The 13634-nt window shown below is 38.7% G+C and overlaps 1 protein-coding gene across 1 annotated transcript; it reads left to right on the forward strand.

Moving 5' to 3' along the window:
- Positions 1-2303: 2303 nt before the first annotated feature.
- Positions 2304-12799, forward strand: LOC145489748 (uncharacterized). The gene is made up of 13 exons (XM_081468791.1): positions 2304-2697; positions 4349-4565; positions 5354-5466; positions 7944-7977; positions 8089-8175; positions 9014-9093; positions 9529-9678; positions 9765-9894; positions 10330-10383; positions 10497-10574; positions 10798-10873; positions 11498-11589; positions 11822-12799. The coding sequence occupies exons 1-13, from the start codon at positions 2504-2506 to the stop codon at positions 11900-11902; spliced, it is 1386 nt and encodes a 461-aa protein (XP_081324917.1). The 5' UTR covers positions 2304-2503; the 3' UTR covers positions 11903-12799.
- Positions 12800-13634: the final 835 nt, after the last annotated feature.

Raw genomic sequence — 13634 nt, forward strand, 5'->3', positions numbered from 1 at the left:
CCGCTCTAAACCGGACTAAAAATCACAAACCGACAAAATACACATTGGTCTTTATTTTTCAATTACCAAAGTCCTTGTGTTTAACACAATAAAACGCTAAAGACTTCACAGTATACCTCATTTAAGTTATCCTGAACAAAAATAAATTCCTTTTTCTTCAACTACAATTTGTGTTGGTTATTAATGTGAACAAGCGAAAACCCTGATAACATTGAAGAGAAAAGATTTAGTTTCATTACTGAAACGTTTCTTCTCATTCCAGTAGTAAACAAGACTCATTAAAATTGTAAAATCGTCACAGAATAATATCTTTTTGTTCTGTTGACCAAATTAATCGTAGTCTCTTCGCTTTTCACATTGAAACTTATCAATGGATGCTGAAATTAACGACACGTCCGGAATACTCATTACGAACTCTGCAGCAATACTTAGGTTTCAATATACAACACGCAAACGATTTGAACCTGGTCACAACTCCTTCATATTCCCAGTAGTGCATTCCACCCCCCTAAAATACAATTGATCCCATCATAGAAACCACTTCAACTTGTTTTTCATTTACATCTTAAACCTAGCAATAGGGCGGCTAAGACTCAATTCAAAAACTTATCTAGTGGGAAAAGCTCACCCTTCATCGCATTCTCGTAGTTATATGCCAAACAGTATGTTTCTTTGATTGATTATCCAGTTGCAAATGATTACTGATCAAACCCGCCCACATAATCCTTAGCCTAACCCACAGAAAATGTCGAAGTAAGCCCACTATATGAATACTTCCTCCTCTTTTATAGAAGCCGGAGAATAAATATGGCCGTTCTGAACTGTATCAGGATCAAATCTTCTCACAAACCATTTACCTTTACAACAAGAAATTTGATTGGCTGTATATAGTAGATCCAATCTGATTGGTGTGATATTAATACATCTCTCACTCACTCACTCACTCACTCACTCACTCACTCACTCACGCACTCACGCACGCACGCACGCACGCACGCATGCACGCACGCATGCACGCACGCACTCACTCACTCACTTTTTTTTTTAAAATAACTCAAAAACGTAGATGTAAATTCTTTTTCTGAGATTTAACCCATTGCAAGTAGCTCGTGCCTCACCACCGTCCCCCAAATTCATGTTGGTCTTTCATGTGCGAGAGAATTGAGGCGAGAAGCAAGTATGGTGTGGGTCGATGGACAAGACAAAAGGGCCTCGAAGGTTTCATAATAACCTTGGAAGTTAAGTTGTGGATATTTTTAAAATAAAAACAGATCGTATTTTTGTTTGAAGGGATAAGCCTTCTTTCAATACGTTTTCTCTGCAAACATCGTCTTTGCGAGTTAGTCTTTTTCTTTGCGCAAACCGGTGTGCAGTACTTCTGAAAATGTTTGAATCAGTTTCAATGGGCTTTATACAATGACATACCATAAAGGTGAGTTCATGAATAACAGTCGGCTATTTATCCAATATTAGAAGATGCTTTCAGTTTTTCACGTTGCATTAGCACTCACGAGTACACAGCAAAATCGCTATAAAAGATAATTTTGACGCTATCCCACGGGTAGGGCATTTGCAGTTTTCTCAGTTTTCTCCGCCAAGCATGGGGATTTTGTGTGCGCCAGCTTCCCCACGATGGGGTATTTGCCACCTTCTGAAAACAAAATGTCAAATGCCCGTCAAATGCCCGGGGAAGAGGGGAGGGCATGAGCGGCATTGGAATTGACAGAGCCATTACCACCTGGTTCCTTCCGCTATGCTTTTTTCTCCACAAGCAAAATCCGTCACATCACTTCACACATATAAAAGCTACATAACCTGTAACACCAACAATTTAATCTACACGATACAGTGTAACCGCTGCCATTTACAATACATAGGTGAAACTAAGCGACGTCCCAAAGACAGATTCAACCCGCCGCTGTTGCCGAACATCCCTTTCTCATCCTATAAACCACTGCTACACTGAAATGCAATTAATCCTGCCTGAACTGATCAAAAACGTGCGAAACCCCCCGGGGGCGAAACGTGAACTCAGATGTGCACATAGCCAACGCCTATGGTGACGTATGGTCAGCGGGGCTGCTAATATTTCAACGAAATCATTTTTTCGTTCTTCACGTGGTGATCATGCAATTCCCTTCGTTCACCCAGTGAGCAAGAAAATTTGAAGTGTTATTTAGCATTACAGAACAAGTACTCCTTCTACAAGCACTTTATTAATTTTAGTACTCTGGACTTTACCCGATTGAGCACGTGCTCATCACGTACTTTCATTATTTCCCATGAACCTCCCCCGAGCATAAATAAACAAAGCAGATGAAAATCTATATAAGAAGTCACGTCGTTGACGTGACAAAAAGAAAATGCTTTATCATCATCGGTGTGTTGAGGAGAGTGAAGCATTGCCATGAAAACTGTTTCTACAAATACCCATGTTGCTGATCGTGATGTTGAACGCAAGAATTGGAGTACAAAATCGATCAGCAGGTCTTGAAGAATCAACATGATTCGAATCGGTTATTGTCTTTTGTCTGGGCGTATTTCCAAAGCCAGTCGAGGAGTTTCGAGGATTTTCGCCGCATCTTTGCAACCACATCGACATGTACACGAAGAAAGCAAGGTGAAAATCCCGGATTTTTCGCAAGAATTCAAGGGACTCGATAACTCGTTTCCCTGCCTGTCAGAACAAGCTCCACGGTGAGTTGGGACGGTTTTCTTTCATTTCTTCAGATGTAAACATTGATGCGGCCTGATTGTTTAACCAAGAAGAGCTTGCATTTAAAATAGCACATAGTGGAGTTTAAAACTTTGCTTTGTACGGTACCTTGTTTTAACATATAGTTACTTCTAGTTTCCTCTAACATGCCTCCTTATGTGCGTAGATTCTTTAATTTAACTTACATGTTGTCAAGGTGTGAACAATAACCAGTGTGCATTGTGCACGCATGCAACACATGTAATACATCTTGGAAAATTTATAGCAAAGAGGGAATGTTTTGCAGTCTGTAAAGATTGCAAATCAAATTAAAGTCTTGTTTGCAGGGTCTTGTATGAGTCTTGAGCACGAAAGCTCTTTATGACAAATGTTGATAATTATTCAATTAATTTAAGATTGAAAATTATTTAATTTACCTGAGGTACAGAATTAGGCCCTGATTACATGAGCCAGGCTGGCCCGGTTAGCCCGGCTGGTGTCAGTTTGCTGGGATCTCGGCACGTTTGTTACATGCAACAAAAATCAACTTCGTGATTACATGACAACCGGACCAGGCCGGTTAGCGGAGATCACAGTATCATGGTGCCGGGATCGCGGTTAACCGGGCTGAGATTTTTCCACGTAATCGTGTTTGCCGGGTCAGCCCGGCTCATTAAGCCAGCGAGAGTACAAAATCAAGCTCGCTTCGGTTTCCTGCAGTTCATCGCATCAGCCATCAACCAGGCTGGCTTGCCTCATGTAATATTGGGCTGAAAGTCATCTCGGTGCACCGAAGCAGCCCTGCTAACCAGGCCAGCCTGGCTAACTGGGCCAGCCCGGCTCATGTAATCAGGCCCTAAGGTTAAAAGAACATGTACTTAATTCTCGTTTGTAATTAAGACCAGTTAAGTCTTACTATTTTGACCAACATATTGGTTTTTTTCACTTGGTTCCGTTGACCAGTTATATAGCTATCATATTTACTAGGTCAGACTTTTCCCTGTGTTATGTATCACTCAATTCCTGTAGTGCCCATCACCTCCTGGGTCAGCCCCTGGGCATTAGCATTCTTTCTTAAAAAAACATAGCAAATTTCCCATGGTGGGGACAAACAAGTGGGTCAAATACCCCAGGGTGAGAGTTAAAAATAAAACAAGGCAAAAGTGTATTGACTATATAAAAGCACACTTTGGTGCTTCCAATCGAACTGCTAGACATGCCCAAATTGCAAAATTGCTCTTTGTCTTGTTAGTTTCGTTAGGTCAGTGAGTGTTTCTTCTAATAAAGTTGGTATTGTGTAGTAGTTGTTGTCATGAAAAACATGTTTAAGGAATCTGTTTTGAACAGATAAGCTGTCTGTATATTTAAGAACCAGTTACACTCATCCTGTCAAAGTCTTGATAGTTGTGGCTTCAATCATGACCAGTTTGAAGGATAATTTGTCCAGTAACCTGGTATAGTAACATCACTTTTCTCTACACTTGTTTATCTTTCGTTGTTGCTGAGGCTTGCTTAATTTGATATTGTTGGTGGACTGACGTAGGACTGATAATTTAAAACAAATATTAGGATTATTGCTTACTAATTAAGATTTACTTAGAGTGTCAACCTTGTTTCTAAATTTTATGTATGCTTTAATTTTCATATCATCAGATCCAGTGTTTTTGGTCTGGAGCCAATATATTCTAAAGTAAACTCAGGCTTCAAGACATTTTTACATGATCAACCATTTCACTTCAAGTATAATGATGGTGTAATACCCGAGCTAGAGGTGGCATATGAAACATGGGGCGAGTTGAATGAAGCAAAAGATAATGTTGTTCTCTTATGTACTGGTCTGTCTGCCTCATCACATGCCAAGAGTCATGCGGTAAGACTTATTAATATTATTATAATGGAATCACCTCAATAGGAAATTGTTGTAAAATAATATCCAATATAAAATATTCAATAGCAGTCTATAACTGTGGTGGATCCATAGATGTTACTTGTAAATCTGGTCAATTTGAAATTTACTGTGCTAAGGATGTGAGCACCTACATTTATTATTTCACACAAAGTATTTAGATTTGTTGACAATTGTTGGAACATTTGAGAGGGTGGTACATAAGGGGTTATAAGATCCGAACAAGATGCAAACATAGATAACAAAAAACCTGATGCTTTTCTACCCATTAGGAATGGATTTAAGAAACTGTTTTGAAGAATTAAAATTAAAATAAGGAAGAGGTTTCAAAGTAAAATAAAACCTTCATTTCCAGTGGCATTTAAATATGTCGTGTTAACTCCAAAATTTCTCAAAATGTCCTTGTTTAGTCTCACATTAATATAAACTTTGATCTTAAACTGGAGAATTGGTTTATGGGTTACTGAAGGTAAACTTGGTTTATATTCCTGATCATCTACCCCTGGACCAGTCTATTAAATATTTATATACATTTAGTAGAACCAGATGTTAACAGGTGCTGGGGGAGTATGCATAATATGGAGGAGTTAGAGTTTTATAACTTTACAGTTATTCATAGTTACTATGAATTCTAGTTTCTCTAGGTCAGAGTTACTTTACCTGTAATATTTTGAACATGTTGATAAGGAGAGCCTCGTTGACTGTCATAAAACTCATATAATAAATAACTTTGTTGCCAATGTTTGAAATAGGAGAACCCTGCACCGGGTTGGTGGGAAAGCTTTGTGGGTCCTGGTTGTGCTTTGGACAGTGATAAGTTCTTCATCATTTGCTGTAACAATGTAGGAGGATGTTATGGTTCAAGGTTTGTTTGAACTTAGTATAATGGTTCTGATTTCTCAGTGAAGTAATATTTTTATTTACTTTGGTGGAGCTCAGCAAGACTGCATCACTGCCATGCGTGGTTAATGTCTCAGTCCACAATTATTGTGGACTCAAGCATTAATCACACATGGCATGCTGAGGGCTATACCTGAGGACTTTTCAGCACATTGTAAGTTAATAATGCTGGGTGATATTTCCTAGCATTAATATTAGGTGTGTGGTTCAGTCATTATAATTATTCAGGGAGTGCAATGCTTCCAGAGGTTGGGCTATTTAGCTGTAGAATAGACTTTGCATGCATTGCAGACCTATGACACTGGGAATGAGAATTGCACCCTCATTCCCAGGGTTCTCTCTCTACCTCGAGAAAGTGCCCTGGTTGTGGCTGGTCACGTGTCTATGCATTCCAACCAAAGCGCACAGAGGGTGGGTCCTCAACTTAATTTTGTCAACACTGTCTATGGGGGTGAAAGTTGCGCTGCCGTACAGACGTTACATATATTTTGAAAGTAAGCAAGTTATTTGTCAGAGATCCTGCTTGACTGTTGCTTTGTTTCTATCTGAACTTCTATGAGTATGAGATGTTGATTGAGGGGGAAGTTTGCGTATTTCTCACTACTTTTTTAAATAACCATCAACAGCCTGCTTCGGATTAGTTTAATCAGTTTTTCACAGCACAAGAATTAAATAACCGTCAAATTTTTGATGGAATGCATTCAATCAGAAGCATATCACGTAGATCTAGGTGATATGCTTCTGATTCAATTTAATGAGAAGCTATTCTCTTGACCAAAAATTGGACTTACCGCTAAACAGTTGTGAAACGAAAGCCGTTATATTTTGCGAACACGCGGCCGATGTGGTTGCTGTCCAGTTCTTCATAAAATTTTTCACTGCAAGAGAATCAAATGACCATCAAACTTTCGATTGGATGAATTCAATCAAATTCAGAGTTAGTCTCTTGGCCAAACACTGGATGTATCAAACTCTAAACGAATGCATCAATGCCGCCATTGTGATTTTGCCGATCGCAAAATAAAAGCTTAATCTAAATCAAGCTTTAATATTCAGCGCACAGACATTGTTGATGTCAAGTTCTTTGTAACATTTCTTTGCCGCAAGAGAATGGCATTACCGTCAAACTGTCGATGAGAGTAATTCAATCAAATTCAAAATTACCTTTGCAGACGAACATACAACGTAAATACCTTCGTTGTGATTTTGCGGAATAAAAAATTAAATTAAATTCACTGCATGGTCCATTTGTTGTGGTGGTCGTCATTTCCAAGTTCTTTGCCAAATGTTTTCACGGCCACAAATTCCAAAGACCGTCCAACTATCGACAGGGAAAATTCAGCTAAATGCAGAGCTAACCTTTTAGCCGAACATTGAACACATTGAATTCCTATATCGAATGTGTCAATGCCTTTGCTGTGATTTTTGCCGATCCACAATGGGAGGGTTACAAATTCCACTCCCTACTGGGCTCAGATTAGGCAAGCTCAGTGCTGAGACAAACTTTAACTTTCCAGCCCCTCTCTTCAATCACATCTCTGGAATCTGCTAAAATCTAGATGGCACGTGACCAGCCACAACCAGGGTACTTTCTCGAGGTAGAGAGAGTACCCTGGAAATGAGGTTGTGAAAATTGCTGATACCCTTCCAATCAATTTGGTTTAATTTCTGTTAATTACATTTGGAAGTAATTCATCTACTGAGCATCCTTCAGTCTTGTAAGTCTTTGGATCTGAGTGCCTTGGAGTAACCGAGGCAATGATATTATTATAAAAGTGCGTGGTTTGTGAGTTGCAGCATTTGTGGTGGTGTTAAGAAATCTTTAATTATGACACTTCAGGGCTCAACATCTATTCAGCTCCACCACTGTTCATTAGGCTGGTACATATAATATACAATTTACTAGCCTGACCCTTTTATAGCCTAAACTACACAGGTTTTGAATATTTTTACCTCACTCCCTCAATTAAGGGTTACTCCAATTAGTACATGTACATGTGTGAAACATGACAAACTGAAAGTCAGAGAAAAAAAAACTAATACTGTATAGCACTTTATTTTACCAGCAATGCCAAATTTTCTCTTCAGTGTTACAACTACTGATTCTGTACACAAACTTCTGTCATTACTGTTTTTTGTACAAAGAATAATTAATTAAGTTAATCAAGTTAATGCTCCACTAGCCCATGCACAGGTTAATAAATGTAATATTTTACTAGTCCTGGCTGCTGTTTTGCCAGCCTCAGGCTACTGGCTCAGTGCAGATCGCTGTTAAATCTTGCACATTCCGTTATATTTTGTGACTCTAACATAATTGTTGAGTTCCTTACGACCTGACTAAACTTGATTAGTTTTCTTTCTAATAAGTTACATAAAATCAATCCCATGTAACATAATTTCTATGAAACAATTATAAGTTTATTTTTGGTTTTTAAATTGCAGTGGGCCTTCCTCAATCAATCCAGTGACAAATAAGGTAATAAAAATGAAATAAATTCAGCACTCGATTTTAGATCTTTAACTTTGTCACAGTAATCTTGATTTTCTTGACAATAATTTTTATTGCTTTTATCTTTGGTCAATTTAGCCTTATGCTACAACCTTCCCTATTGTCAGTGTTGATGATATGGTGCGTTCCTTCTTTCTTACCTTGGATTCATTAGGTATTGAAAAGGTATGAGGCAGGTCTGTGGTTAATTTGAAAGGACTGTTGTTAGATCAAGTTTAACAAGTACTTTATTAACTTGCATAAATGTATCTAGTCAAAATATAGAGCAGTTTTCAAATGACTGTTGAAAGTAATCCAGGATTGCTCTCAATGGGATTATGTTTTTAGGCTCTGTGATTGGTTTCAAAATTCCTGGATCACCAACTTGACCAATCGAATGCAAAATTAAACCATATTTACAACTTGGTCACATATGATTTTTAAAATGTGCTTGCACATGCTTGAAGTTGTCATTGCTTCATAGCATTGTTTACATTTGCTGTGATTGGCCACTGTGGTGCTTTGTGTTTAGTCCTACGACAATTTCAATTGAAAACTTGAAGTAAAAGAACATTTCATGTAGTAAAAGTGCAATGAAATGTAATATGTCTTCTTTTTTTTTTTTTAAACAAAGTGGAATATTTCATTTGGCACATCAACCCCAAAAATGTTAATTTTAAAGAAGGGTTACATGTATATCATATTCGTTAGGGTCTCAAAGGGGCTAAAATGGTGTCATAGATGTTAACAAATTTGAAGCCATTGTCACTATTCAAAGAGGGCTTTGGTGACATCTCAATTGCCTCCGTTATGTGATGTTTGAACTTGTTGTTTCTGTGTAATAACTTTTGTTTTGCTGGAATCCACTGAATGCACCGCGAGCTGGCAATGTTCATGAACAGCTGACGAACTCTTCGAAAGATGTTCCTGTACTCTAGGTTTTCATAAACAAGATGGATCATCTGTCAGTTGAAAACTGTTCTACGTACACACTTATTGCTTTCTTTCTTATTGAACTCTTAAGGTTCATGCAGTTGTTGGAGCATCTTTGGGAGGTATGTCTTCCCTGATTGCTGCTGCTTTATATCCAGATCGAGTGGGAAGGTAAGGATTGGACTGACTTTCTGGTGTCTGCTTAACAATATGTCATTGTGAAGGATCATTTGTCATTAGATAGTAGAAAGATTTGTCATTCCAAGTTATCCACTTATAACACAAAATAATCTGGCTCTTATTTGTGGTTTCTTACATGAAGAGATGGATAAAATCAACATGGTGCTTGATAAGCAAAATATTGCTGTAGCTCTTTGCACACATTGCAGACCCATGATGCTAGATAATGGTCTTGTTCTCCGTGTGTATTGCAAACCTTTGAAGTTTGTATTTCTAGCTCTCTGCACAAACTGCATGCTAGATTACTGTAATATGTCACAGTTGAGTGCTAAGGGTCTTGTAAGCAGTAGCTTGTCGTGGAGATTGCTAACATATCTGCGTATTTTGTATGGACCTGTAAAATGAAAATATTGCTTTTTGTTTCAGGGTGGTCACAATCTCGGCTTGTGCTCAATCACATCCAGCATCAATAGCCCTTCGCTACGTGCAGCGCAGGGTACTCATGAGTGATCCTAACTGGAACAAAGGTTTTTATTATGATGGAGCTTATCCAAGGCTTGGAATGAAACACGCCAGGTCAGTTGTTTTATTCCTTACTACTGTGCATATGCTAAACTATAGATTGTTACATAACAAGCTTACAACTCTTGTTTTGTAATCAGGGAAGTAGCCACCATTACATACCGTAGTGGCCCAGAGTGGGAGCAGAGATTTGGGCGTAAACGCATTGAGGATCAAGTCTCGCCAAACTTTTGTCCTGAGTTTGAGATTGAGAGCTACTTGGATTATCAGGTGATTGGAAGATGAACTTTCAGTAAACAACTAAATTCTTCCTAGTATTTAATATGCTATATAGCTAATTACTCCAGATCTTATCTTTACAGTAAAGATGTTAGGCTCATGTTGATATCAATGCTGGTATCACATGGTAGTGATGAAATACAGTGCCTTACCTTCCTCCATCATCATACTGAATATTGAATGGTGCACTTTCTTTAGCAGCCACTACATGTACTTACCCCCCCCCCCCTCCCTTTCATAATTCAACTCATTCTGATCGACAGACGTACAATAACCACCATTTTTTTTGGAGGGGGGGGGAAGAAGGGAGGAAGGGGGGGAATAGCTAAGTAACTTACAGAGAAGGTCAAAAAAGTGCACACTGACCCAGTAACTGTGTGATTTAACTGCTATCTTAAAATATTTTTCTTATTTTTTCGTTAACAGGGTGACAGCTTTTGTGTCAAGTATGATCCTAACTCACTACTATACATATCAAAGGTGATTTAAATGTTTTGTTGGAATCACTAATTTCCACCCTCTGAATCCTCTGTTTCTGTGGTTATCAATCAGTTTGAATAACTGTTAAATAACACTTCTATACTGTGCTCCAGGCAATGGATCTGTTCGACTTGGGGGAAGGCTTCAGCTCTCTCTTGGAAGGAGTGGCTCGAATTCAGTGCCCCACCCTTGTAAGTATTGCAATGCGCACGCGTATTGCAACAAGTATTACAAGGATCCTGGAACCGACCATTTTAAACATACTTCAGAGAAGCATCTCTGTGATTTCATTATCACAATTTAACTATGACGTCGTAAAGAACTAAGCCGTCTGTTTTCTAACCAGATATTTCTTTTGTCTTTGTATGAAAAGTGGCGATGATTTTAACTTCTTTTGTGGCTTTTAATTTGCAGGTTTTAGGAGTTCAATCTGATGTGTTGTTTCCTGTCACACAGCAAAGAGAGCTGGAGAGTCTTCTGAAAGAAGCTCGTACGTGTTAAATCCGTAGAGAGTTATCAATGTCCAATTTCTCCTTACAGTACTAATACCCAGTGAAGGAAAAGGGGTATGAGAATAAGCAAAATGGTCAGCTACCAACATGACCTTTGTCCAATACAGTCGAACCTCCCGTAAGCGACCTCCCAAAATGTCAAGCCTTGGTGGTCGATTACAGGAGGTGGTCGCTTACGAGAGCTTAGACCATATTAAAACAAAATTTTACCTCATTAGAATGTGGTAAATGCTAGACTTACCTTTGCGCAAATGTCGATGCAATGTTTTATTCATTTGAAAAGTACAGTTATTTCCAGAAAGAAATCCTGTTCTTCCCATTGAGAAATTTCCTCTCCATTATCTGTGAAGTGGTCGCTTACGGGAGGTTAAAAACAAAAGAAAATTTCAAACATTTAGCTTTAAAAGTGATCGCAGTCGCTTACGAGATGTGGTCGCTTACAAGAGGGTTCAAATATAGTGATTTGACGGGGAAACTGTTGGTATTTTGTAAAACTGGTCGCTGAGGAGAGGTGGTGGCTTACGAGAGGTCTTCGCTACCGGAGTTTCGACTGTATTTCCTATAGGGCGATCATCTTTATTTCTTGTAATTTTTTCTTCCAGAAAACCATGATGTGACATATTATGAACTACCTTCCATATATGGTCATGATACATTCCTACTTGATGTTGTAGCTGTTGGGGCAGCAGTGAAGGTAGGTCACGTGGTAATAGAAGCCATCGAGGAATTTTGGAAGAGGAGTTTTCTTTGAAAAAAATGCGCGATCTGTTTTTTTTTACAATAACCGTCTAATTTCTCGCGCGCTGATTGGCTCATTTATATCATCAATAAGAGCACAGCCACTCATCAATAAGAGGACAGACGCATAAAAAACTGACGTCAATTTGTTAAGTGGCCAACATTTCTCATTATGCGCGTTTCTTTAGGGCCACATCGAAACAGATCTGAAGATTCACGGGAAACGCAAGCCGCCTCTTCTTAACAAAAGCAGCAAGACACCAGTTTGACGTCATCAGTGACATCATCAATCTTCCAGCTTATCACCCTTGCACGTGTAGCTTTCATCAAGGATCAACCAACGTTTTCATTGTTACCATGCATTCATTATTTCTGCTGGTGATGTAGCTGCTTACTTTCACCTTCCAACACTCACTGCATTTAAACGCATATTCTCCTGATTTTCTCTCGTAAAGGCTAACACTCAAAACATTCGCTTTCTTTATCAGTAAAACGATAGTCAAATTAGGCAACTGTTTAATTCAGTCTAGATCGTATATTTATGGTGTATGCAGAACAAGTTAGTTTTCATCTTACCTCTTTAGATGTATATAGGAAGATGAAAGGGAAACAGTCAAAATTACAACTGAGAAAACAGTTCATTCAGTACAGGGCGAGCGATACAGTAACAGTTTGTGATGTAGAACTGTGTATACTGTGCACAATTTGATCCGTTTGATGGTTGATACCTTGATTTAGTGGAGAATTAAGCGGAAGCTAAAAGCGTTTATATTTTCTAGCCAATCTGAAAAATGGACTTGTGGCGATCATAGAAACGCCTTGATCAATTTAAATGTTTTGAAGCTTTGAGGAAGAAAATCGTGTTCTATAGATAGGTGGAATATGGGGATTAATAGCGACATTAATATATAATGAGATGGCCGAAAATGTTTCGTTCTCATTTGGACGAGGTGTGTTTTTTAACGCAGAGTAAGGTTTTTCTTTTTGTGTAGTTCAAAAACAGGAAGAAAAATTGACCCGGGACCATAGTATTTTTTTCGTATTTGAGCTCGGGAAACGAATCTCGCAGTCAAACAACAAAGTGTACTGTGTAGATACAACAATCGATGAATAAAATGCGAGATTGAGGTTAATGTTTGAATAAATGGTAAAGATTGTTTTGCGTCCATTTGCTTCTTTATACATCTCCTTGGACTGAAGACCTGGGAAAAATGGCCAATTTTGCAGCCACAAATTAAAGAAAGAGCTCTATTTGGGTTGATATTGGGATTCCTGGACATTTGTGTATGAAGGGCCAGGAATTCGGTGAGGTGAGGCCACGCCTGTGGAAATGCCAGATAAAAAAGTCAATGAATAGAATTTGACTCGTATTTGACTGATTTGTGTTGTATTTTTAATAATTTATGTCGGAGTAGTTCTTGAAGAAAACACACGCAGGACACTTGCATCATTCAAATCAAAGTGTATAAAGCAGAAAAATATAATAAGGAAAAGAAAAAAAATCCATAAAACGGGGGGACAGTTCTTGGAAATCGATCCTAAGAACCGTAAATCCTCGAATTAGCGCCCGGGGCGCTTAATTCAAATTTAAGAGAAGATGCGGGGCGCTTATTCGAGGGGGGCGCTTAATCGAGGGAAGGGGGGGGGGGGTTGGCGCTCATTTAATTTTTCCCAAATGGTGGCCTGACATGATTTTTTTTAATACATCATCTGCGCGTGAACAACAACATAAGCTGTTTACTGACAAAAAGCTGATCCTAAAATTTAAATCGCGGCAGCCGTATTATTTAACGGCCAGACTGCTCATAACCAAGCGTTCAATTATTTTTCCCCTGTCGATTTCACTGAAAACCATGGGCTTCTCGAGTTAGTTCAGAGTCCCTGGGACTTGGAAATATCGTCCAAGCTCTTCGAAATCGATCCTGAGTAGGTCAAAATCAAGGTGCGCGTAGCCCGGTCTCTACGACTTTCCAGTCACTATAAGTGAGTATAACAGGGGCT

The sequence above is a fragment of the Orbicella franksi genome, chromosome 1, assembly GCF_964199315.1.
Source record: "Orbicella franksi chromosome 1, jaOrbFran1.1, whole genome shotgun sequence".
Classification (NCBI taxonomy): domain Eukaryota; kingdom Metazoa; phylum Cnidaria; class Anthozoa; order Scleractinia; family Merulinidae; genus Orbicella; species Orbicella franksi.

Coding starts and splice junctions, on each gene's coding strand:
- LOC145489748 (XM_081468791.1), top strand. CDS start 2,504: ATGATTCGAATCGGTTATTGTCTTTTGTCTGGGCGTATTTCCAAAGCC. Junction 4,566..5,353: donor CACATGCCAAGAGTCATGCG/GTAAGACTTATT, acceptor TGTTTGAAATAG/GAGAACCCTGCACCGGGTTG. Junction 10,384..10,496: donor CACTACTATACATATCAAAG/GTGATTTAAATG, acceptor ACTGTGCTCCAG/GCAATGGATCTGTTCGACTT.